At 41.9% G+C, this 25,158-nt stretch overlaps 2 protein-coding genes across 3 annotated transcripts in view; one reads left to right on the top strand and one right to left on the bottom strand.

The window, feature by feature from the left end:
• The window catches only part of LOC311271148 (tyrosine-protein phosphatase non-receptor type 14-like), a 40,944-nt gene extending 35,362 nt beyond the window's left edge, over positions 1 to 5,582 (top strand). Inside the window, exons 17-20 of the mRNA XM_084376670.1 lie at positions 1,968 to 2,096; positions 2,306 to 2,540; positions 3,070 to 3,233; positions 3,598 to 5,582. Of these exons, the coding sequence (XP_084232796.1) occupies positions 1,968 to 2,096; positions 2,306 to 2,540; positions 3,070 to 3,233; positions 3,598 to 3,726 (657 nt within the window). The 3' untranslated portion in view covers positions 3,727 to 5,582. The remainder of the gene's footprint in view (positions 1 to 1,967; positions 2,097 to 2,305; positions 2,541 to 3,069; positions 3,234 to 3,597) is intronic.
• Positions 5,583 to 5,924: 342 nt separating this feature from the next.
• Positions 5,925 to 14,612, bottom strand: smyd2b (SET and MYND domain containing 2b). Of its 2 annotated transcripts, XM_084376671.1 has the most exons (12): positions 14,264 to 14,612; positions 12,548 to 12,611; positions 11,589 to 11,699; positions 11,440 to 11,500; positions 10,003 to 10,127; positions 9,750 to 9,817; positions 8,820 to 8,922; positions 7,604 to 7,714; positions 7,336 to 7,456; positions 6,983 to 7,157; positions 6,781 to 6,889; positions 5,925 to 6,325 (listed from the first exon to the last, which is right to left on the bottom strand). In XM_084376671.1, the coding sequence occupies exons 1-12, from the start codon at positions 14,431 to 14,433 to the stop codon at positions 6,239 to 6,241; spliced, it is 1,305 nt and encodes a 434-aa protein (XP_084232797.1). In that variant the 5' UTR covers positions 14,434 to 14,612; the 3' UTR covers positions 5,925 to 6,238. The 2 variants fall into 2 exon arrangements, with proteins under 2 accessions (XP_084232797.1, XP_084232798.1); XM_084376672.1 differs by lacking the exon at positions 12,548 to 12,611 and having other exon boundaries at positions 14,264 to 14,401.
• Between the last annotated feature and the right edge of the window lie 10,546 nt (positions 14,613 to 25,158).

Raw genomic sequence — 25,158 nt, 5'->3', positions numbered from 1 at the left:
TAACTCTGATTCCATTGCACTTTGTCACATATTGTTTTTATCAGTACTCCACATTTTCCACCTCAGCTAAGCCTAAAAAAGTTTATTTTCTGTTTTCATTTAATTATCAGCATTACCACTCAGATTTTTATGTGCAAATTTAAAACTCTCATAAAACAGATGGATGAAAGCACCTATGAATGGCAACATCATATAAGATTGAATGTTGATGACAACCTTGATTTTAAACCACACTGTATCATCTGCCAGCTTTCAGTGTGAACTAATATAGGGGAAGACAATTATAGTGACTGCTAGAACATTTCACAAAGTGTTTCATAAGATTCAAGTTTATGTTGCGGCTCTTCATCACAGTTCCAGTCTCACAGTGCTTTGCAACACCCACATCATACAACATAAATTAAAACAAAGAGCATAAACTGGATACATTCAGCTCTCTGTCGTCTTTGTTGTGGTCATTCCTGAGCAGCGAACGTCTCGGAGGAAAGGATGAAAGGCAGCTGTTGAAGGCCGTTTGGGCCTTTAAGCTCACAGAGCTGGTGGAATTCCCAAAGAATGTGGTCCAAACTCCAAACCCTCTTAAGTCAACCTGAGCTGCTCTCACTAGCCCCTCTATTCATGCGTAGTTGCAAACAGCGCGCGAGCACAAGCTTGTGTGTATGCATGAGTTTGCATTTTGTGTGCATACCCGAGCGCGATCACCAAAGCAGCACTGAGTCGCTGCCTATCACGGTGTAACCCTCTTACTTCCCCCCCGTCATTTAAGGTAACTGCCGCAGAACAAAAGGCCTTGTTTATTCCCCATCAACTCTTAATACAGTGTTTACAGTCACGAGGTGGCCTGAGGTATTAGCTGGGACATGCTCATTATGTAATGGCACTCTCAAGTCTGTGTGGCTGGAGTGTGTTGACGATGGGAAGTTTTTCAGTGCTGTGTGATGCCTTATGATTATTAATGAGGGGAAGCTGAAGAAAGCTGAAAAGAAGGGGTTGGTAGTTTTATAAATGAGGGGAAAAGACACAAACTGTGGATGAAAAAGGATATTTATGCTGCCCTCCAGTGGTGGATGAGATTATTGTCAGTGTGTTTAAATTAGCTGCTCACATTTTGGACTTTTAGAAGGACAAATTAATTCTCAGAACCCCCGAAACCCCAAAACTTCTCATGCAGGTTTGACAGGCATGTTTTATTTCTTTAAAAAATGGCCCAAGAAACTGTAAAAACAGAAATTACCACTGGACGTTCACATTTCTGATGATCCTTGAACGAATCATCTGCAACACATGATTCAGTCAGTAAAAAAATAACCAGGTCTAAGCTTAATATTGTGATATTTCATCAAGATGACTTTATTACTCATTTGAAATATCTCTTTGAAAGTTCTGCCAAAACCCTTAACTCTCACCACATTCTGTAATAAACTTTAAATTGAATAAATGAACTGGACAGCAGTGAATGACTATAGTGAGACCAACAGTCATGCGGCAAAGATTCAGCAACGAAACCGCAGGCTGTTTACACATAGCAGAGAGGAGAGAAGAGCAGAGTTTGTAAATGTTTTTTATTTTTTTTTTTCCCCCCTTTATTTGTAATAACTTGTAGCCACTTGTAAAAATGTTGTATATATTTATTCCATTTCTTTTTTACATTTTCTTATAAATAAGCAAAGAAACAACGCCGCTCCCTTTTATATTTTTATTTATTATTATAACTGCGTTATCTTAAGCAAGTGTCAGTGATTGTCATGATTGTGCTGTTTCCACAGAGGTACGGGTTTTATATATTGCAGTTAAAAACCGGTACACAGGAGCCAAAAACACCCAGCAACTGCCTGGGGGCTCAGTGTGGTCTTTAGTAAGCATATTTGTTTGTTTGCCTGCGTGTACGCTGATTGTTGTTAGCTGTCGTCTCCACGTGCACTAATAGATTCTTTTGTGTGTGTGTGTTTGTGTGTGCGTTCTCCCAGGTGATGATCAGAGGGGAGGAGTGGCACTACATTGCCACCCAGGGCCCGCTAGCCAACACCTGTGCCGACTTCTGGCAGATGGTGTGGGAGCAGGGGGTCAACGTCATCGCCATGGTTACTGCCGAGGAGGTACATACACACACATATGCACACATGGCGCAAGCAGATGTGGATATTTTTCAGCGGCCGACAGCTGGCGCCTGTCTGGGTGCGAGAAACAGGAGCGTGTGTGTGTCGCCGCGTCTTTGTGTTAATGGCATGTGTCTATTTTCCCTTATTTTCTTCTTCTCTTCTTTCCTTTCCCTCCAATCACCAACCCATCCTCGTCCTCCAATCAGGAGGGCGGCAGGTCCAAGAGTCACCGCTACTGGCCCAAACTGGGCTCCAAACACAACTCGGCCACTCACGGCAAGTTCAAGGTGACCACCAAGTTCCGCACTGACTCGGGCTGCTACGCCACCACAGGGTTAAAGGTCAAACACCTGCTGTCTGGCCAGGAGAGGACGGTCTGGCACCTGCAGTACACCGACTGGCCTGAGCAGGGCTGCCCCGAATATGTCCAGGGATTCCTCTGTGAGTGGGATTGTGTCGTCGTTATTGTGATTGTGATGTGTTTTTTGTGAACAGGAAGCGATGATCTAATTAAAGGAATAGTTCGACATTTTGTTGAATTTGCTTATATACCGTCTTGAAGAGCGTTTGACATGAATATCATTCTTGCGTGGTAAGTATGAGGCTGGAGCCAGTAGGTAGTTAGCTCAACCTTTTTATAATGACTGGGAGCAGCTTAAAGCAGAGAGAAAAGCTAGCTTGATCTCCACTGTTAAAAGAAACACCTACCAGCATCCGTAAAAGTAATTAGCTCAGATTTTGCTCTGTTGTTTAGTCCATACAAAACTGAATTGTAAAAACGATAAGTTGTCGTTTTAACAGGCTATCTGTTTCACCTGCATCCACTCTTTGAGCTAAACTAAGCTAATCTAACGGCCTCCTGGTTCTAGCTTCACATATTCTTATCCAGCAAATAAGTGTAATCGTGATTCCTTTAAAGAAGGCCAACCTGCCAACCTCTTGCCTGTGTCTCCTTCCTCCTGTCCTGCAGCCTACCTAGAGGAGATCCAGTCCGTGAGGAGACACACTAACTCCATGCTGGACACCTCAAAGAGCCTCAATCCACCTGTGGTGGTGCACTGTAGCGCCGGGGTGGGTCGCACCGGTGTGGTCATCCTCACTGAGCTCATGATCAGCTGCCTGGAGCACAATGAGGTGGGTGGAGAGCGGGCTTACAGTCAGGGCGTCTGACTGGACTGTAATTAAGTTTGGGTCATTTCTTTTGCCATCACTGACATTAAATATTTAGTTGTTGAAAAGAAACATTTTTAAAACATTATATACACATTACTACTCAAGTATTAAGACCATCAAATCAAGGTACTGAGCCAACGCTGTCCAGGCAGTGATGTCGTGTCCGTGACATCCTAGACGTCGGTAAAACTTGTTTTGGACCATAATGGGACATCTTGATTCAACATCCTAGGGAGAAAACACAAATGCATGTTTCAGGAGAGGAGGCAGTGTAATTTAACTTTAATGAATTTGTTTTTTCCTCTTCTCTTTTGTTTCTTCCCAGCCGGTGGAGGTTCCCACCATGTTGTCAGGGCTGAGGCAGCAGAGGATGCTGATGGTGCAGACCATCTCCCAGTACAAGTTTGTCTACCAGGTCCTCATCCAGTTCCTCAAGAACTCCCGCCTCATTTGAGCCTGGCATCCCGACCTTTGACCTTACATGACGGGGCAGAACGGCACCAGATGACGACAACGGTACTTCAAATTAGCACGAGGACTGTAAAAAAGAAATACAGTACAACTTATAGCTGGTTGGAACAGATACAGAGATTCATGTTGAGTTATCTATGTGGCAGTTTATGGAAATCTTAGTGTATTTCCACACTAACTCACCTCATGGGAGGAAAGGATTCGAGTAGGCCTGTATAGAAATTGACCATTTCTCCTAATCAGTGTATTCAGATGTTTTTCCCCCCCATGGGTTTTAACCTTGGACCTGGTCCTTCTGTGTGGAGACTGCATGTGTGAGGTGTGAATGTGTACGTCTGTCCCCGTGTGTGTTCTGAGAGTTCAAGTCTGCCTGCTACATTTCTCATTCACTATTTAGCCGTTATTAGAAATGGCACTTTGCTGCATGAACAGTAGGTGGCAGCAGTATTATGACTATTTTTCTCTACTCTGAAAGAGTTTGCCAAACAAAAGTATTCTCTGAATCACTGTTCTAAAATGTTCCTTTATTTTTAACAGAGTATTGATTAATACAGCAGATATTTACTTCGACATTGTAACAAATGTTTTTATTTATTTCTATCAAGACTGTGGTCACCTTCGCTATTGAACGGAGGAGCATTGGGGATCTTTTTTTCCATCACTCGTCTTAATCATGACCACATTTTCCTGAAAGCCTTCCTTGTCGATGTCAAAAGGTCTGCTCACATTTCCTTATGGAGTTGCCTCATTTGATATATTTCTATTAAGATCCCTCCTCCTCTTAAAGACGCACAAAGTACATTTTCGCAGTATTTTGAATCACAACATCTTGTGATCACGTGTGACTTATCACATTTCTTACCTAAAAGCATTTCAAAAGTCTAAAATGAGTTTGTCCAGTGAATTTGAGATAATTTATGAATATAATTTCACTGTTTGAGACTTGTGTCCTTATACAGCAAATACTGTACATACTGTATCACTGTGCCTTATTGAAACATGAGACAAGGAGATGCCTCCTGGCTGCCTTGTTTTTTTCCCTTTCAAGGATTAAATCTTTAAATCAGTATTTAATGTTTTATAATGAGAACAACACTTCAAAATCGTTTCCCTAACCCATCGGTAAGGATTTTGCAGTGGCATAATGCTGATCTCTTGGTTTATTTTTGAAGGATGATAGTATAAAAGTGACATTGCCCCAAAAAATAATGAAAATAAAGGCAGCCATTTTTCAAAGTCTGATCTGAACCTGATAAATTTCAATGTTGCCATGTTTCTGGCTCCTGTTTATCAAAATACACTCTGAAGAATTTCCCTTTACATGTTATGTTAATATACTTTTTTTTTTTTTTTTCTGGATCGTAATGCAAAGTCAGCCATGTCCAAAGTAACTCTGTACATAACGGGCATGTGAGAAAAGATTTCTACAAATGTTTTATATAGTTTTCTTTCATTTTTTTTTTTTTTTTTTTCCTTTTTTTGACTTGGTACCCTTAAAATACCGCAACATAATAAACTATGCATGCGTTTTTATATTTTTAATGTATATATATTCTCAAGTAAGTATAAGCTTTATGCTCTCTTGACATTTAAGTGTTTTGTTGCACTTCTGTTCTCTTCGTGACAGTATTTTTTTCTCACACGGCATTCCACTCTTTGTTAATATTTAATTTTTCCCCTTCATTTTTTTTGGCAAAACTCCCAAATACCTTTCAAAGTATGTGTACATATGTTTTGTATATGCGTTTTCAGTGCATCAAGTCTTTTGTTTTTCTTTCCCCAGACATGTATGAAGCTGTCGTACTTGCTTATTATGCAATAAAGCCTTATTTTCTTTAAGACTGTGGCCACAAATTCATTTATTGAGATTTTTTAAAAATATTTTTCTTTTAGCTGGTGTTGTGATTGTGGAGAGTGTTTCCCTCGCGGTAATGGAGACGTCAATTAGCGCAAAGCACTCGCGCGAGGTGTTAATGCAAACACACTGCTCTTTCCCAGCCCTCCGTTGTGACTCAGGCACATTCTGCAGCTTTAATAGGCCCCTTGTGGTGAGGCAGCTGTCCTGATTGGCTGACAGGGATTTCGTTGGGTTGACCTCCTGCACACATTGTAAACAACTGGACTCTGATGGATGACAGGGTCCAGCTGACGTGTCAATCACAAGCCAAAACAAACACAATGTGGAGAAGGATTTTACAGTTTATGGTCAACATGAGTAAAAAGCAGCGTCCACAATGTCAGATTTTCATAGAACTCAACATTAAATGCATCTCTGGTACAAAAGTGTCCTACATTCAGCAAACTAATAAGTTGTTGCACCGATAACACTGATGTAAAAAGTTAAATCTCCAAGAAATGTATTCATCAGAAAAACACGAATGCTCTCCATCTTTGCTTCCGTTCCAAAAACAGTAGAAAGTGCCTTCAGTTCTGTGAAGCTCCTCATCAGAGGAGTGTATGCAGTCCTTCGACATCAGCTGCATCACATCCTTTCTTTAATTTTTCGGCATTTTGGCCTCTTTCCGCAACTCTTTCAAATAGAAGTGATTCTTCCCATGAGTCACCTCCATTATGGCGATCGCCTGTGAAGACACACAAACAAATCTAATTTTAAAACAGGAAAGTATGCACATGATTACGAGGTCTGGGTATATAACACCTCACTACTTCCTGGTGCCAACTTACATGTATTTATATCACCGTAATTGTTGGCGCGGCTGTTGCAAAGACAACTGGATCGCTTTGTCTTTGACATGAGTTGAAAATTCACAGTGAAAGCAAAGTTTATAGTCAAAACACAGATGCTAACATTTAACATTTGAGAAGGAGGCTTCTTTTGTTAAGTAAAAAAAATGGGCTTTGTCGAAAAACAAGTGAAATGTTGCTTAAAAACTGGTGCTGAAATTTCAAATGATACCAAGGCTGAATGATTTTATCAGCAGATCACTATTTTATGCTCACTTGGTTAAAAGTGCTTTGTAGCTGCCATATTTGAGTATGAGAGTCTGGTGTAAAAGCTCAGCTGGGGTCAGGTTACCTTCTTGAGAGCGCTGATGCCCACCGAGTTCCTCTCCATCCCCATGTACAGTCTGCCCAGCTTCAGGTACATGGAGGACACATTCAAAGAGTGGGCTGGATACAGCTTACTGCATTGGGGAAGAGATCACACAGTGATTACACTTAAACAGGTAAATAATTGCAATAAGCATCTTCCTTTACTGTTCACTGTTTCTTAGCACCTGTAACGTTGGACGATCTTCTCGCCGTATCTGATAGCTCCCTCTGGATCTTCCATGTAGAGACAAACCCCCATGGCCTGGTACATCATGTGGAGCATGTACACATTGGAATCATCAAAGACGGCTCCCATCTCGTCCAGGCTCTGCTCACACATCTCCAGTAACTCACCAGGGGGTGCCGCAGAGTCAAGGCTGCATCAACACCAGTGACTGACATGTCAAAGTGACCTCTGATCATATATTCAGATGTTTGAGTCTGGGAAGCTACTTTACGTGAGTTTTGCTCTCTCAGAATCACAAATCACAACTCTACTGGACTGAAGAGAGCGTTATTAGGTGACATTAAAGGATATTTTTTGTGTGTTTGAAGGCCCGGAACTCTCTGATGGCTTTCCTGGCGTAGCGCACCATGCTGTTGATGACCTCAGGCTCGATGGGTTCACTCCTCTTACGTACTTTCAACTTTACCTTGTCCTGGAGGTGAAGACAGGACACCGAGCATTAGGAGCAGTTTCTAAATTTTACAGTGTAGTAATGACTGACAAAAATGGTCCCACTTGTGTTCGTCAAGCAGAATAATGCATGTCATTTTTTCACTCAGCACTTCTTCTGGCGTCTTACCTTGGACTTGCTTTTACATTCCTTGCAGTCGCAGGTGAAGTAATAGGACTCTCTCAGCCTGTTGTTGCGGTCGTCTGTTGGGTAGAGGAGGTCTATGTAGCTGATGAGCACCTAGAGGTGGGAATAACACACAACGCACAAGAATCCTAAATAATGCACACTCCCCATCCTTCATCTTTCTTCAGTATCTCAATTTGCAGCCAGAAAGCTTCTAAGCTCCTAAAAACACCCCCACTAGCCTCTTTATTCAGCTGCTGCATCCCCCCTTCAGACCTCACGCACTCTTATTCACAGTGCTGTTGTGACACACTGATAAGTAGACTGCCGTTGAGCCGGGATTGTACATCAGCAGGGATGTTACGCTCTGCTCGTGCCAAAGCCTTCAGACTTCTGCTTTTTAATCTCGCAATCCTGATGTCAAAGTTTTCTAAGGCTCGTCTATTTTTAAGCTACTGTCTCATCCATGTTTTAATTCAAAACCACCTGTGTCGAGAGTGAGACCAGAACCTGTCAAGTGTGTTTAAAGCTTTCAAAAGGAATAGTTTGACGTTTTGGGATAACTGGTTGTTCACTGAGAGTTGCATTAGAAGACTGATACTACCCTTTTGTATGTAGACTAAATACAAAGCAACTGTCAGCAGCCTAGAAAACTGGAAACAGGGATAAAACTAACCTGGCTCTGTCTATAAGTAACAACCCTGATCCCTATGGAGAGTAACCGATTCACCTTGATTACCAAGCGACCTTGCGGTGATGACTCCAGGCAGTTAATGTGCCAGGCCAAGAAAGAGTCCAGCAAATAACCCCCTTAAAAGTTTTTTCAACTGAATAAGCACATTCACAAAATGCTCCTTTAAAGAAATCATAGAAAACAAACCTTGGCTTAAAGATCATTTTAAGTTGATTGATTCCTATGAATATTAAGGGAAGATGATAAGGAAGTAGCGTATCATTTAATTTACAGTTTACAAATTCGTCCTTTGGTTTCGCAGCAGGCTGATCCACCAAATCGAGCTCACAGACAGACAAATGTTTCACACTCTCTGCCCTCTTGGAATAAGCACGGCTGCTTTTTCCACACACACACACACACACACACACACACACACACACACACACACACACACACACACACACACACACACACACACACACACACACTTGGAAAAAAAACAAGACCCAACCCCCTCTAACAGCAGCTGTCCCCTTTCCTCACTTCATCTCCAGGCTTCATGTCCCGCACCGCCCGAACATCAGCCGACGTCCCGTCATAGGTGACTATGACGCTGGGCAGACAGCTGTGGTTTATCAGTGCCACACTGTGGAGAGACAGACAGGAAAGAAAGGGTCAAGAATACAAATCAAGTTCTCTACTTTCTCACAATGAAGTGGGAGCAAAAGTGCCTTCTTATTATTGCTCAGAGCGACATAACCACTTTATTTTCAGTGGCTATGCTGCGACTGAACATACAGAGAGGTCTCGAGGACGCCCAAGACCTCTCTGTACGCGCTGAAATATGTTAGCTACCTTGCAATTACCTGGGTGGCAGGCTGGAAATAGCTTAAAAATGAGCTGAGAGTGCAAATTCACCTTCACACAGTCAGTTTAAAAACCTAACAGCCACAGCAGGGGGAGGATTTTACAACCCAATGACCAACTGGAGAGAGAAAGTGGTCTTGATAGGGAGTGACCATCTGGTCTCTTTGGATATCTGTTACATGTCGCTCTGAATACTGACCTTTTAAACAAAAATCAAATACTGCCAAATGTTGCATTCAGCATCAGTTAAAGAGGTCATATTATGCTTTTTGGGTTTTTGCCTTTCCTTTATTGTGTATTGTAACAAGGGGGGTTGCGTCCAAGATGTAATCCACAAAGTATTTTTATAGACAATGTTTAACTTTAAAGATTCAATTATGCTCAATTTTGACTGTTTTCTGAGTGTTTTCTTACATTTAGACAAGTTTAAACTTCTTGTTAAACGTCGGGTGATTAGGTGTTAGGAACATCCAAAGTGAGAACCACAGAAGAAGCTGCGTAAGGAGGAGAAAACGTCCTGTGTAGTATACCGTATCTTTCCATGTGTTGTTGAAACAGTGCAGTGATAATGTGATCGTATGTATGCATGTGAGCTTTCCTTCTTACTCTGGGTAGACTGCAGTACCCATGTGGGACAGTTCATCGTCCTCTATAGTGAAACCATTACAGGCAACCTGTGAATAAAGGACAGAGGGGAGGGGGAAAAAAACTATTAGATTACCAATCTTCCACTTGTTTTACACCAATTGTACTGTAGTGGTTGTTGGGGAAATCATGGACAAGCACATTTTTGCAAATTGCCAGAATACAGTATATACATCATCATAGACAGTCATTAATGTGTACGTGTGTGTATTACCTGGGAGTAGAGCGTGAGCAGGTCTTTATGGTCGGGCAGGTCTAAATGTTTGGAGTAAAAACGATGAAGCGCAGCAACATCTCCCTCGTGCATCTCCCTTTTGTCATTATCTACGTCCTCCACGTCTGTTACAGGAAGAGGGGAAGAGTGTATTTACCAAGGACAGCGTGCAATCTCTTTAGCCATATTTATTTTAGACTATGATTTATTTTGATATAAAACTTATGCCAGACTGTAATTAAGAAGTTAGGCAGCGGCAAAGTAGAACATACCATCCAAAAGTGGAAAGACCTTCTTTGCCCAGATGAAGCACCAGTTTGGGTGCAGTCCATTTGTAGGAAATCTTATCCTAAATGTGTATTATCTATCATTTCTCACCCTCAACCTCTTTGCAGTGTTTGTATGTACAATGTGACTAGACGTCCAAAAAGTTTGGAAAAGTGTTCATCAGGTCCGGTCTGTTAGCCTCTAACAACTGTAAATAGACGGGGATAAACAGCTCTCCTTCCCCCCGTCACTCTCACTATGCCGAGGCAGGAACACATTGTCACCACGTCACTTTGTGTGTGTGTGTGTGTGTGTGTGGGTCTTGTCCCTGACCCATGAAAGTGGTATGACGAGTATTTTCTCGTCAGACGCTCACACTGATTCAGCGTTTCAAAGGAGAGCTGAACTTTTCCCTCCAGACACATAAGATCAGAGTCACACACAAACACGGGCACGCTGACAAAACCATGTGCTTCTTTAAGCAGCTAACATCGCCACACTCTTCTTAACACTATTAGCTGCAGGGTACCATATTGCTAAACTGGGAGCCAGGCAAATCTGCAAGCTCATGTTTTATTTGCTCTTGAAGAGGCGTCTGGACCCCCTCACATGGAGACAGACTTCCACTCGTCCCGGGCCAATCACAGCCATTTATCTAATATGCGCAGGTTTAATACATGGACTTTATATACAGTCTATGGTTTGATACTACGTTCTGTGAGCCAACAGTTTGTAAGGCTCTGTGAAGTAGTTGTAAACTATATAAAATCTACCAGACATCACAAAGCTCCCTCTGGAGCGACAAAAGGGTTTTTACAGTACATTTAACTCTATCCAACATCATTGCAGCCACACTGACACTTTAGGCATGTTAGCCTCAAGTGCTCCTGCCTCTCGTTCAAGATGTTACACTTGTTATGTCATCGAACGGCCATCTGACCCACATCTATAGGATATATATAGATGGGCCCTCGTGGTTGTTTCCCTCAGTCTAATCTGAATGGGTTGTGCTTTTTTAAGAGGGATATCTCGGGACACTTGGGACTGAAGTACAGACTCTGGAAACTTTACACTAAATCTGTACATCTCCTTTCAGGTGGGTTTATAAGGGTTTGTCCCCCAGAGAGCTGGTCATTAATTCATGTGTGTGTTGAAAGAGCAATAACTCACGTGATTGCATGTCTCCTACGAGCAAGATCTTCTCAGAAGCAGATCTTTCTTTCTGTGCTTTCTGTGGAAACAAGCGTGATGAGCAAAAATGACCTCAGTGAACCACAGCATGAGCCAGACAACACTGTGTCTTCTATCAACCGTCCGACCTTCTTGGCGAGGATCCGGGCCACCAGGCGGGTCATCTCTGACGGGCACCAGTTCTCTCCGAATGCAGTCATTGCAGAGCACTCCAGCTTGTGCATGGCCCAGTCTGCTTTCTACACACAAACATACGCATATTATAATAACACAGAAAAGAGCAACCCCGGGGTTTGAAGTAGATTCAGCTATTTACAGTTTAGGTCCCACCGCCACAAAACGGTTGGTGAATATGGCCCCTGAGCTGCACTACCAGCCGCATTAAGCAGCATGGTGAATGTGACTCCACACTGTGTTAATGTAATGTTACCCTCGCGCATTTACCCCTCCATATGCAAACTGACTGCATTACAATCACGCACAAATCGCTTCATGTGTCTCATCATGCTCATACTTCACCTTACTATGTTAAAATCCCCATATTTTGGTTAAAATAACACCCATTGATTCATTTATTATTATTATTTATTATTATTATTTTATGCTGGAGTTGGGAGTGAGACTCAAAAAATCAACTTTTCTCGTAAATAGCACCTTTAAACTACATAAAGCTTAAACGTACAGTCCGTCATTTTTGGTGAAGGGGTCTCTCAATCAGAACAATGAACACCAAGATGTAGATTGATGATGTCACGACGGAGTGTGGGATCATGGGAGTTGTTGTCTTCATTGTTAAACAGCCATGGTTGCGAATGAAAAATGTATCTGACGTGACTCAGGCAGAAATGGTCAAAGACGAGGTTAACGTCTTAAAATTTCATTTACGTTACGTTTAGTCACGATTACCGAGCTCCTTCCTTGCTTTCTGATGTGTCATCAAGTTATCAATCAACACACAGTAGCTGCTGAAAAGTAGGTTGGCGCTGTGGGCTTCAGTATAGCGTCTATTATCTCACCCCACCCCCTTCCTTACACAGGAATCATCACATTACAGAGTGATGCTGACCCTCCAGCAACTGTTTCCTACCTGGCATTTCACATTGCAGTAGCAGGCTTTCCTGCACTTCCCACATCGTGCCAAACCTTCTTTCCTATAAATGACAAAAAAAAATCAGAGTCTATTAGTTACCGAGAGAGCTTCACACATCCTTAACATACTTTACTTTCCCAGACACACACGACACTCAAACGTCAGACATCGCACGTCAGAAGATAGCGAGTTATCTTGTCGCTTGTCTCGCGGAGTATCTGTCTGTGTGTGAGTAGGAAGTTGCTCGAGCGTGTAGGCGTGTGTGTATGGATATTTAAACATCCTGCATTTCTCCGAGACAAGAAGCAGCAGTTGCTGGTGGCCTGTCGTAACTGATAGCAATGAAGGGCTTTAAAACATTCTGTGGTATTAATAGAGCTGACCTTATGAAGGAGCAGCTGTCTCTCTACCACACTGAAACAGTAAAGCAGTCCATAAGTCCATTCAGAAATCACGGTGATTGATTTTTCTACAGCGGCCAATTAAAGCGAGCTATACGAAACATCCCCGAGCCGTTGAACCATGTGGTGTCTTACATTGAAGGTAGGTTAGAAAGAAATGCTTCAGGTTAAACAGGGGGTTACAACCAGACTGTGGAGATGAATTCACCTTCGACCATCAACTTTTTGTCACATGATCGTGCGCATCAAAGAGGCCAAATCATGGCAGCTTCAAACCTCATAGTACCTTACCAAAGTAGAACGTCACATGCATTTGACAAGGCCCATCTGCACCAAAAGTTAATGGGGTCTATTCAGGGCTGAGACCCATCCTCCATCCATGTTTTGCGGACATGGGTTCCTTCAAGAAAGTGATAAAAAGGCTGATATCCTGCCATTGAGAGCGAATATGGACAATAGCTAATTGTGTTCTCACTCAGTACAGTGAAAGGTGAGTGCAACGAACAATTACTTTCATTATCGATTCATCATTTTCTTGCTTAATTATTCATCAGCCAAAGCCTAAGATGATGTCTTCAAACGTCTTGTTTTGACCCAAAGATATTCAGTTTTCTGTGATAGACGACTAATCAAGAAAAGAAATGACATTTTGAGGGGCTGAAATCAGAAATCTTTTGACCATCTGTTCTTAAAATATGACTCAGACAATTAATCGATTATCAAAATTGGATGACTAATCGCTACTGCACAGTGCAACCAGTCGCATCCCTCTGAACATCCAGACTCCTGCACAAACTCCTTTATATTGATGACAGTGAGGAGCTGAATGACTGCCTCGGGAGAATGTATGCACTTGTATTTATTACTTAATGATTTAAAGATGACACAGTGGCATGTGTCTGCACAGTCGGTTATCAGATATGTTATTTCCAATTAAAAGCCCTTCATTAGCCACAATAGAGCTGAGAGGTGCTGCGTAATGTAATCATGATGCCATTGAGGTAACAGGATCCATTTCACACATTGAGCACTCATAGAAAGGCCAGGCGGGTCATGAGGAACAGGATGAACCTCCATTCAGAAAGATGAGCCACATAACCAAAATAGACTTTTAAGGAGAGGCTGGCTGCCATTACACTGCTAAGTAATGAGCAGTTAAAGGGATGAGCATCTTTAACTGAATCAGATCTGATTAGAGATTAATCAAATGAAATGAGGCTAATGATGCAGGTGTCACTGTACAGTAGCCTGCCTGATAAAATCACCCGTGCTCAGATGGGACTGTGCCACGCAGAGATAACCAGTGATTTACCTGGTGAAGCAGCACTCACAGTAGAAGCCTCTCTCCTTCGCTGACAGCACGTAAGAGTACGCCTGGCAGGAAAACAGCAGCTCTCCAACTTTAAAGGCTCTGGTAACGCGGAGACCTCGCCCTCTCCCCGGACTGTCAAACCTCTCGAGTCCCTCGATGCTGCCCGTCATCGTGCCTCTTACTCCAACAGTGACTCTTTTACGCGCAGGGACCCAGGAGAGCAGAGGGGACGTAGCCTCATGGCCAGATCTGCCTCCACAGCGCTGTCCGCGGGGGGGAGAAAGTGGGATGTGGCACCCCGGAGCCAAATGTTGGGGCGTCACCCTCCCAGTGACAGTCCGCACTGACACCCACAGAGCCCATGTTGCTGTTTGACAGACAGTAAGACTAACTTTTCTCTCTAAATTGTACGCCCTTATGTACGGAAGCCCAATTGCGCCTCTTAAAGAAACTTTGACTTGTTAAAATATTCTCACAGTAAGTTATAATTATGACTTAAAGGGTCGAAATTTTGGGTTAAAAAGTCATAATTATAAGATAAATGTTGAATAACTTTATATCTTATAATTTAAATTTTTGATTTCTTGTCTTATATTTATGACTTTTATCTCATGATAATAACTTTTTAATCTAGTTATTTTGACTCTACCTCATATTTGTGATGTTTTATCTCTTAATTTAGATTCATCTCATAATTATGACTTTTTTACTTATAGATTTGTCTATTTTATCATATAATTCTGACATTTTATGTCATAATTATGACTCATTGATCTTGTTACTCTGACTTTTTTGTAATCTCATAATTATCTCATAAATTAGATTTTTTTTAACCTCATGATTTCTTTACAAGTCATAATCATCATCCTTTTTTATTTAATAACTGACTTTTTTTATCTCATAATTATGACTTTTATCTATTAAAAATATAGATTTCTTTATTTCATAATTATCTCATACTCAGAATTTTTATGTCATAATCATGTTTTTTAATATTGTTTTTTTAATCTTACGATTTTTTGCTTAGTTTTCATCTTATTTTTTCTGTTTAACTGGCAGAAATGAGCCTCCATACTATTTTGTTAAACATATATCAAACCTTTAAAATGACCATTTTCAGACAAGATTCAGTATAAATTTCATGAGAAAGAAAGCCAGGACCCTCTTAGTATTCAGAATAACTTTTTATCATCATTTTAATCAAAATACTGAATAATCACCGAGATCACTGGTGATTATGACACACGATGACACTCATTTCTTATTTTGTTGTTTTCCTACCTGTTTTGGTTGCCTTAAATGAAACAGCGCCCCCTAGCGGCTGGTAAATCTCAGCAACAGCTACAGTGATAGCTAGTTAGCAGTGATGGATGAAGCTCAGCAGACTTATTGATGAAACAACGGAGAGTGTTAACTTGTTTTCCAGTGTTGCTAACCACATCAGCTAGTTAACTGTGTTATTTTAGCCAAATGGAGAGAGATGACCTGTCAACAAACAATCACAGGAACAAGTCATGTGGGACTTATAACATTTCATATTCTTCATCTCATCTCCATGATGGGATTCAACATCAGATAATGTCAGTCAGATAAATCTTCCCTCTTTCTGCCTGTTTTTATGTCTGTATAAGTCATGTTTTTCTAATGCATGCATTGTTTCTTTTTAATGTTATTTGTTTTATTTAACTACAACTTGAATACTGAACATCCTCATTTATTAACTTTATTTATGAAATACTGCATTTTCTACCTCATAAATTATTTATTAAGATGATTTGTGTGAAACCTTCCACTGCTAAAATGACTGCTTAGTTCAACCGGTCCCTCTTAATTGACCCAATCTGACCTCTCTCTGTCTTTTATGCTGAGTGGAACCATCACTCTATGGATGTAATACGCTATAAGTGGGTGATATTGATAAAATCATCTAATATCAATATTTTGATGCTATATCGTGATGTCCATATATATATATTGTGATTAGGGATGCACGATATATATCGGACTGATAAATTATCGGTCTGACAAAGGAGAATTTATATCGGTTATCGGCAGATAATGAAATTATAGCCGATAAATAGAAAAAATAATACAAACACAAATTGCTTTAGCTGACTTAACAAGTGTGGCATTTACACACAGTATGTGGCGGTATGCACCTTTAAAGTTGGTTTGCCAGCCGCCAATAAACACAGAGAAGAAGAAGAACAACAACAATGCTGTTGTCATATGAATAACCCTCAAGCCATCTCTTCATAGTGTTGGTCCTTTTTTCCTGCAGTTCAATAAGGCCACCTGGTGGTGAAGGCCAAGAACATCTTGTCAGTTAAGGCCTACTTCATTGTACAATCTCATTCTTTGTGTTGCGGCTCCTGCGTAACTGTACCTCAGTTCACTAAATACATTCATGAAGTTGAAGTTCAACTGTAACAACACCGACCTTGATCATGCTCTGAATTATATGTATACCTCGATCCTCGTGGAGGTCAGAGCAGGACAGATTAATAGAAAGAGCCTTTAAGTTCCCTCCTCTGGTGTCCACTTTTGTCATATTCTGCCATCATGTGGGTGCTAATCGTAAGTGCACCCTCAGATGATGGAGGAGCCCCATCATGATGCATCACAGTCCACCGGTCACCTCAGCATCCAGACAGATTATCCAACAACACTGACTGAGTCGTAGTGGGACGACCAGCGCTCCTGGTTTTTGACACAGAGGTAGACGGTGCTCAGGTCAGGGACTTGATCTTGAGTAAATTGAAATATTTCATAAGCAACCGTGCAAGCACATTACACACATGCACGCCTGCTCTCTCGCTCTCTCTCTCTCTCTCTCTCACACACACACACATAAACACATACAAGCACCAACCACTGTGAAGATTTGTCCCTCATCTGTATCTGAAGGCTTTATCCAACCTTGCCCCAGTTTCCCCCTGATTTATTATAATTCCATTTTTCCAGTCTTTCAATCTAAAGATTTGTTCCTCCTCATTTTTTAATAACGCACAAGCAAGAGAGGCATGTCCCTGGGAGATTATGTGGTCGTCTTTGGCGTCTCGTCTTGATTACATCAGAGGAACCTGATTTGATTAGGAAGAAACCCCCTGTTTCAGTACGCGCTCTCGTACGACCTCCCCGCTGTGCTGATTTCTTGCTTTGTCAGAGGGGATGATCTTGATGAATATGATCTGAAAGAGAGGGAGGGAGAGGGGGATTAGGTGAAAGGATTATAATTTCCAATGACGAGAAATAATAAGAAACAATAAATCCTAAGTAGATTTAGTTCTCAAGGAAACCCTGTTAGGGAAAATCAACAGAATAAGAGACAGGACAGAGGTATTAAATAGATACAGTCGGCCTGACCTGTTTGGTCTGAGAGATAAGTTCAGGGCTTCTTTTTGTGGTACAATCTCAAATTTAATGGAAACAGTGTGACATTTGTACTGGGTTTATTCAACACTGTACGTTTGAACTTATGTACCTGAGAAGTTGTACTGCTCTTATTTACAGATGGCAGGAGCACTGCTGGGTTGACCTGCAGGAAATTCATCAGCAGTTTTTTTGATAAAACATTAGTTGTCCAGCTTTTCCGACGTGACTGTTGGCTTTATTTCAATGTTGTAACGCGTAGAGCAGCACTAATAAGTCAATTAATTGATTAGTCGATTCAAAAGACAATTAATTGCAGACTATTTTATAATCGATTAATCGTTTCACGTGTGAACTCTGAGTTTCAGAGTCGTTAGAACTGAAGAAGCCTCTCGGATAAGAGGTGAAACGTCTTCAAGACACTGAAAGTCCAGTTGCCTACGATGCAGCACTTAGTGACACATATGTGCAGAAGCAAGCCTTCCTTTACCGCCTCAACACACATCAATGGAGTTAATTTTTCCAAACAGAACTGCCGGACCCTCTCAGGTCCTAAACTGTAAAACATTTGCCACTTTTCTTTGTTATATTTGTTTGACAGCTCTTCTTTTTTCGGGTTTTGACTGGACAGAACAGATGTCAAGACAAAACACAACGCTACCTTGGGCTGTAGGTAATAATGATTAATGATGATTCGAGAAAATGATTGTCAGATTCATTTGGAAATACTGTAGGGATGCCTTTTAAGTTTTAATACGCCTAGTGTGCTTTTTTCCAGGACATTTTCTTCATAACAGAGCTGTTAAAAAAATTAATTGAGGAAATCTTACAAAACTTTGACATGCTACATAAGCTACTTTGCGAACCAATTTCACATGTAAAAAATAGAAAGGTAAGATGTAGTGATGTTTCCTTGACGTCTTCCCAGAGCATGGTGGGATGACAGTGAAGTGAAAGTTAATCTTCATTCCTTGTGATTAAAGCTAATCACTTCTGTAAATAATGCTGCAACCAAGGCAGACATGGCTGCAGACACAGGGGGGGGGGCACCGTACTGTACAGGCAACTATCTAAGGAAGACAAAGGCTCACCACATCTTCTCTGTTCAGTCATTTTGCTAATATTTCCAGTCATTAACCTCTCCTGTCATTTCAGATTCCTGCCATTCCCCACCTGCCCTCTAGTTGCCCCCAGTGTGTTCTCTCCAGTCACCTGATCCCCTCACTCACCAGCACACCTGTTCCCCATTCCCTGACTTGCTCTCCTGCGTATACACCGGCCCTTTATTCACCGGTCATTTGTCAGATTGTCTAATCTAACACCCGGTTTTAGCGGTCGAGCCTTCGTTCCTGTCCCTGCTTCGCTCGCCCTCGCTGACTCGTACCTGTTGCAGAACTCTGCCTAGTAAACAATTGATTGCTTTGAACTGCTCTGCCCTCTCAGTCCACTCCACTGTGTGCACAGCCATTACACTTTTACTGTCTCATAATTTATCTGCACATCGTCACCCTGCACCTCTTCAAGGATCAAACTACATTAGCACTCTGGTTGTTTTTACACCCTTAGAAGACACTGTATGTATAACTTATGGCCATAATGCTGATGGATATACCCGGTGCATTGTCACATCGGGGACCTCGTAAAAACGGCAGCTGCTAATGCCTCTCTGCCACGAGGTCGCGGACGAGGGTTGTGTGTGAAATCCAGTGCAGTTAAGGACCTCTGCTACTTCCCGCGTTGCGGTAGTGGTGGACGGAGGCCTCCTCGCTTCATACTCATGACCTTGTCATCACATGCCGTTCCCAGGCCGCCGTGCTAACTAGGGGTCATCGGCAGGGCACAGCCTGAGAGATGGACGCTGCTGTGTGTTTGCGTCCAGTGGAGAGGGTGGGGACAGAGTAATTGATAATTCTGGGCTCTGTTTTGGGAGGGGGCGCATGGCAAGACCCTGTGTAATCGTTCCTTTATTCTCCTGAGCCGAGCCCAGGCAACGTACAGCAAATCCACATTCCGTCTGATGAACTCACTGACTGAGACAGTGTCTAGCATCCTGCCTCTTCCCTTGTCAGCCAGTTAGGGAGCCAAGCCTTAAGCCTTAACCCCCCTGTCTCCACTCCTGGCTGGGGGGGAATGTGACGCCTGCCTGCCTGCCTGCCTGCCTGCCTGCTCGCCTGCTCGCCTGCTCGGCCGTCTTAGCCCTTTGGGCTTTGCAGGCGCGGAGCCTCATCTCCCACTGTTTATCCATGTGTCTTTGCTTTGGCTCAGGCGCTACGCTGTAGGCCACTGTGGGCTGAGTGGGGTCCACTGCCCTGTGTCACCCACCTAAGCTCTGCTTTCACTGGAGGGCTTAGCGCCTCACCCCTCGGCCGCTTTATGAGCAGACAGCTGGGCTAATCTGTCTCCCTCTTCCCTCCTCTGTCTCCCTCTCTCTTTCTTCTTGGGTCTTGCCTCGTCTCTTCTTTTGGCTCCTTTGGTCGTCTGTTTGTAGTCTAGTTTGCTCTCATGCCTTTCAAACGCCGACACTGCTGTTTCTGTTTTCTCAGTACACACACAAACACACAGAAATAAACTCTCCATTTGTGTGTCTTTGTGCAACACTTCCTGACTCAGAAAATTCAAAAAGACCTTGAGAGCAGGGGAGTCTGGATTCATATGGTTCCAGCATTGCTTGGAGAGTTTTGACTCAAGTCGCATTTGATCTGCAAACTTCACAGGCTTGCAATTGATCTTAATTGAGTTGGGCGCACATTGACTCATCCATAACGACTTGTTCAGTTGTTGCGTGTACTGTACAACCAGATTCCTAAGAAGCTCGGACACTGTGGGTCTTCTCACTTTGAGTGTTGCAGGCATAAAATTCATAATGAGTTTGTGTTTACCTAAAAACAATAAAGTTTATTAGTTTGAACATGAAATATTTATCGTCTTTGTACTGTGTTTAGTTTCTGTTGTACATTTAACACAGCATCCCAACCCTTTTGAATCAGGGTTGTATGTAACACACTTGTACACCCGCCAGGCTGTCAGACCTGAATCCTCTCAGAGTGGCTTCTGTGAAACGTGTCCAATAAGTTGCAACCTTTGAATTTGGGGATTAGAGCCTGGACTAACGTCTACAACCGGATTGCTTCACAAGTAACATATGCAGACACATATTTTTTTTAAAGCTATATCACGGTCAGTCGATAGCCGATACACTCCGCCTCTTTTCCTCTTCACATGGACTGTTTACCTGAATGCAACCAAAGCTCGCTTAAACAGGATTAGTCAATACTACTCGGACCACTAACAGACTGCAAACATAAACATGAAACGTTCCTGATGCCAAAATCTCTTTCCTTGCCTACAGGTTCTGTAGAGTGCTTCAGTTTGTGAGGGAGTTTTTGGGCTGTTGGTCAGACAAATGAAGAAGACCTCACCATTGGGCTTTGGAGAATTATAATAGTCATTTTCAGTTTTAGTAATTTAAATAATTGTTGCTTGCTGCCCTAAAAAGACTCAACTTAATGGACTTCTGAATGGGGCGGTGTTTTCAGGTGTCGCACTCTGCTGACTGCTTGTCAGTGTCATTCAAGTAGCTTATAAAACAAATTAGTCAGAGGATTGATTATGTGATTAGTCAGAGGAGCACTATTCTTGCTCTTTAGCTGGCTTAAAAAGCTGTTTTAAAACAATTTGGTTGTTAATTGTTTATTGAAATAGACTAATGCACTTCACAGACACAGTTGCTCAGTCTGATCCTTTCCTTGTGAAAGGATAAACTTAAACTGCAGTGAAATGACTGTAAATATATATTTATCAAGGCTGATAAGACTTGAAACTTGAGTTAGACTTGCATCTTGTGAACATTTCCGGGTTTCAAACACTGACATCACTCTACATTCTTTCCATCTTCCATTTGCATCCATTCTGTCCTCCGCCCTTCATCATCTCCTCTTCCTCTCACCCTCCCTCCGTCCTCCATCTTCCTCTCCTCCTTTATTCTTCCCTCCTCCTTCTTCTCTTCGCTGTCCTTTTCAGCCGCCCGGCTAAACTTAGAAGTGACAACAGTTGCAGGGTGACACCAAGGGCTAAATAAGACCAGAACAATAGCTTCCCCCCTCCTCCCCTCTACTCACCCCCTCATCTCCCCCTTTAATAGACTGCCATTGTTCTCTCCGTTCACTGTTGCTCTTTCAGGGAGTTTGTTAGCTATGCTAATGAAGGTTGGGCTTGTGTGGGTTTAGCGAGTGGGGATTTGATGCTCTTTAACTGGGCACTTTTAGAAAGGAGAGGCGATCATAAGTGTGGCCGGGCGGCTATTTACCACCAGTCAAATGTCACAGGCGTGTGGATGCGACACAGCAGTGGAAGAGATCTGTTACATTCCTCGTGCACTTGCTTCAATCTGATACACTGAAACTTTCATCGCCGGAATAGTCAGCAAAATGCACAATAGAAGGTTTTGTGCACGAATATGTAGCACTGCCTCTCCGATGCACAGCGTACTGCATGTGTCAGCATGTCAGAGTCCTTGCAGAAAAAAGGAGTCGAGTAAGACAAGATGCAGAGACTACAGTAAGTGTAGTGCAGTCAGTCATCCAATCAGTCAGTCAGTCTGTAAATAGCCTGGCTGGTGGCTCCTTTGAGCTTTCCTCTAAGAGGAATTCTCTTTCTCCTTGGTGTATTAATAGTGCCTGTGCATTGTTTCCTACAACAGCACTGCTGCAATCAAAGGAAGTTGGCCTGCTAAGTATACAGATATTTTCCTTTGTCCCTATGTTTAGCAGGCATGGAAGAGTCAGACGTGTGCGAGTGTTTGTGTGCGGCTGTACGAGCGAGCGTGTGCATGCTTACGGGTATTATGTCAGGTTGTATGTTTATTTATGTGTGTAATCGTATATGTACAGTGATACATCCCCTAATTGTTTGTGTGTGTCTGTAAGCCACTTATTGACAGTGTGACCTTTTATTGGGGAGGTCATGTGCCTTCACAGGTTGTTGGCGCTCCGGTATTCATTTTCCTGGAACAAATGTTCATCTATTGGACAACCTGCTACTGCTGCTGCAGTACTGTACTTTTTTTCCCACCCCCAGGTAAATGATTTAAATAAAATTCCCGGTTATGAGTGTCTTTAACGAGCAGAAAGTAACCTCTTACTATCATTGAAATAGTTTTCCACATTTAATCTGAACAAGGACATTATTATCAGATTTGTCTGATTGCTTTATAAATGCCGTTGATGAAAATGAGATATTCGAGCCCACCTTTTTCACCAAAGTAATAAGCTCTATTTGAGTGGAAACCATTACATGTTAATGCTCTCCTTGGCCCAATATTTTCATTGTAATGGATGGCGCCAGCCAAAATATGATTGCCTGACATTTTAAATGTCATAAGGACTGATTTTGTAGTATGCCAAAGCCTTGACCTACCATTCTCAGGTGTTGCCACTGTGCCGCTGCTCCTTTCAATTGGGGATTCAGAGACATCGTCCAACGGGCTGCGCTATACCACACACCCACACACATATACTTCTAAATTTGACATAATGCATTCCCTGGCCCCTTTCCCAAACCTTAACTGTCACATCCAAATGCCTAACCCTTATCCTGACCTAACCTAGACCTAATTCTAACCTAACTCTTAAATCAAGTCTGAGCTGTCAAACTGGGCCTGCCTTGTTAGCAGATTATTGTGGCCTCAAGAATTCAAGATAACAACATTATTGAGATATATACAGAATTTTAAAAAAGGAATATATAATGCTATCAGTCAAATTAATATTTAATTAATTCCTCTGTGTATTTTACGTTTTGTATCTTTTTTAACAAATACATTGCAAACAAAACAGAGTGCAGGGAGGTGGATAGAGAGTCTATAACCAAATCAGTGAGAAAGCACTGAAAAGCGTACAAAACGAAGGATTACACTGATTGAATTTTTCCGTTTTATGGCAAACACTATTAAATTGCATTACTGCCACCAACTATGACAAAGCGAGAATGAAGGAAACAAATGATTTCAGAGACAATGTATGATTTAGACAATATTATCATATGTGTTTTATTAACAACATAAAAATATTATCTTAGTTTCTTAAGATATAACATTTCTCGGCATACAGGTTAATCATGACAGCCCTTCTTCAAACCAGGGCTGGGTGTTATGGCCTTATAAACAATAACTTTTGGTACTTTCACAAAATATTAACACAATGAAACTTTTGATAAACAATCATCAGTAATGTGGATATAATGACTAAGTGGGTAAAGACAAGTATTAGAACAAGTAGGACAGTCTGGGATGTTCAGAAAAGTGCATCACTTTTCTGTAATGAAGCCTTTAACAACAACAATCACTTTAAAAAAATGTGGTTAAATGGTAAATGGTTAAAAACTTCCGGTCCTCACTACGTGGCACAGACGTGCGAACACACACAAACCCACACACACACTGGAGTGAGGCAGGTTGTTAATTTAGTTACAATGTGGTTGCAAGCACACATGCAAGCCCACACTCACATGCTCGCAGTCATTAAAATACACGTTAGTCATCTGACACACACACACACACACAAAATAAGAACCACACAGTTACAGCCTGAGCGGAGCAGGTTGGTCGTTCGGTGACCAAGTGGTGGCGTTGAGGCATCACCGGTCACTTGGAGTCTGTCAGTGACTCACCAAGGGCACAATGGAATTAGTGAGATTCTCCGCAATGTGACAGCTTGCTCTGGCTAAATGGTGTAATAATCTACCCCTCCTCCCACAAACCTCCAGCAGCACATGCACACATACCCACACACACACTTACACACACACACACACACACACACACACTCATTCACCCCTCCCGTTCGCCCTCCCCTTACCAACTGGCACAGATAACATTGTCTTAAGCTATAAAAAAAGATTTTTTCCCCTCCCTCCATTGCGGTAATTATTGAATTAATGCAGATGGAGAGAGACATCTGCATGTTAAAGTGTTGGCCTCTCTCTTATGCACAGCAGATGTTCCCCTGTCATTTACTCAAATTATGCTGCTTAGATACACGGAGGGAGAGAGAGCGAGCGAGAGAGAGAGAGCGACAGAGAGAGAAAGTTACTCACCAAGGCGACATTGTCTTACAGAGTGTCAGCTAGCAAATTCTGTATCTGTCCTTCAAATAAACCCCTTACTTTCTTCCCTCGAGCTGTTCCTAAATGACAGTTACACTCCTCTATTTGGTTTATTATAATCATACAACTGTTTTATTATGAAGTAAAATGTGTGCCTTTCAATCCAAAGTGCTTCACGTGAGGCAAAGAAATGGTTTGGAACAACATTTTTAAACATAACAAAGAGACAAATTTAAATAGGATGATATGAAATATGGCCAAATAATGTAATGGACAGGGGTTAAAGTGGATTAATTTAATGCATGGGTTTATTTTTAAAAAAGGATGAGTTAAATTCAGTCGAAATCAGATACAGGATGATAGCAGACAGATTACATTTCCAGTGTCCAAATAAGGATGATGTATCATATCAAAGATGTGAT

Source organism: Pagrus pagrus (genome assembly GCF_965226575.1).
Source record: "Pagrus pagrus genome assembly, chromosome: 16".
Lineage (NCBI taxonomy): Eukaryota > Metazoa > Chordata > Actinopteri > Spariformes > Sparidae > Pagrus > Pagrus pagrus.
The sequence above is the reverse complement of the archived record's forward strand: the minus strand, read 5'-3'. Positions and strand labels throughout refer to the sequence as shown.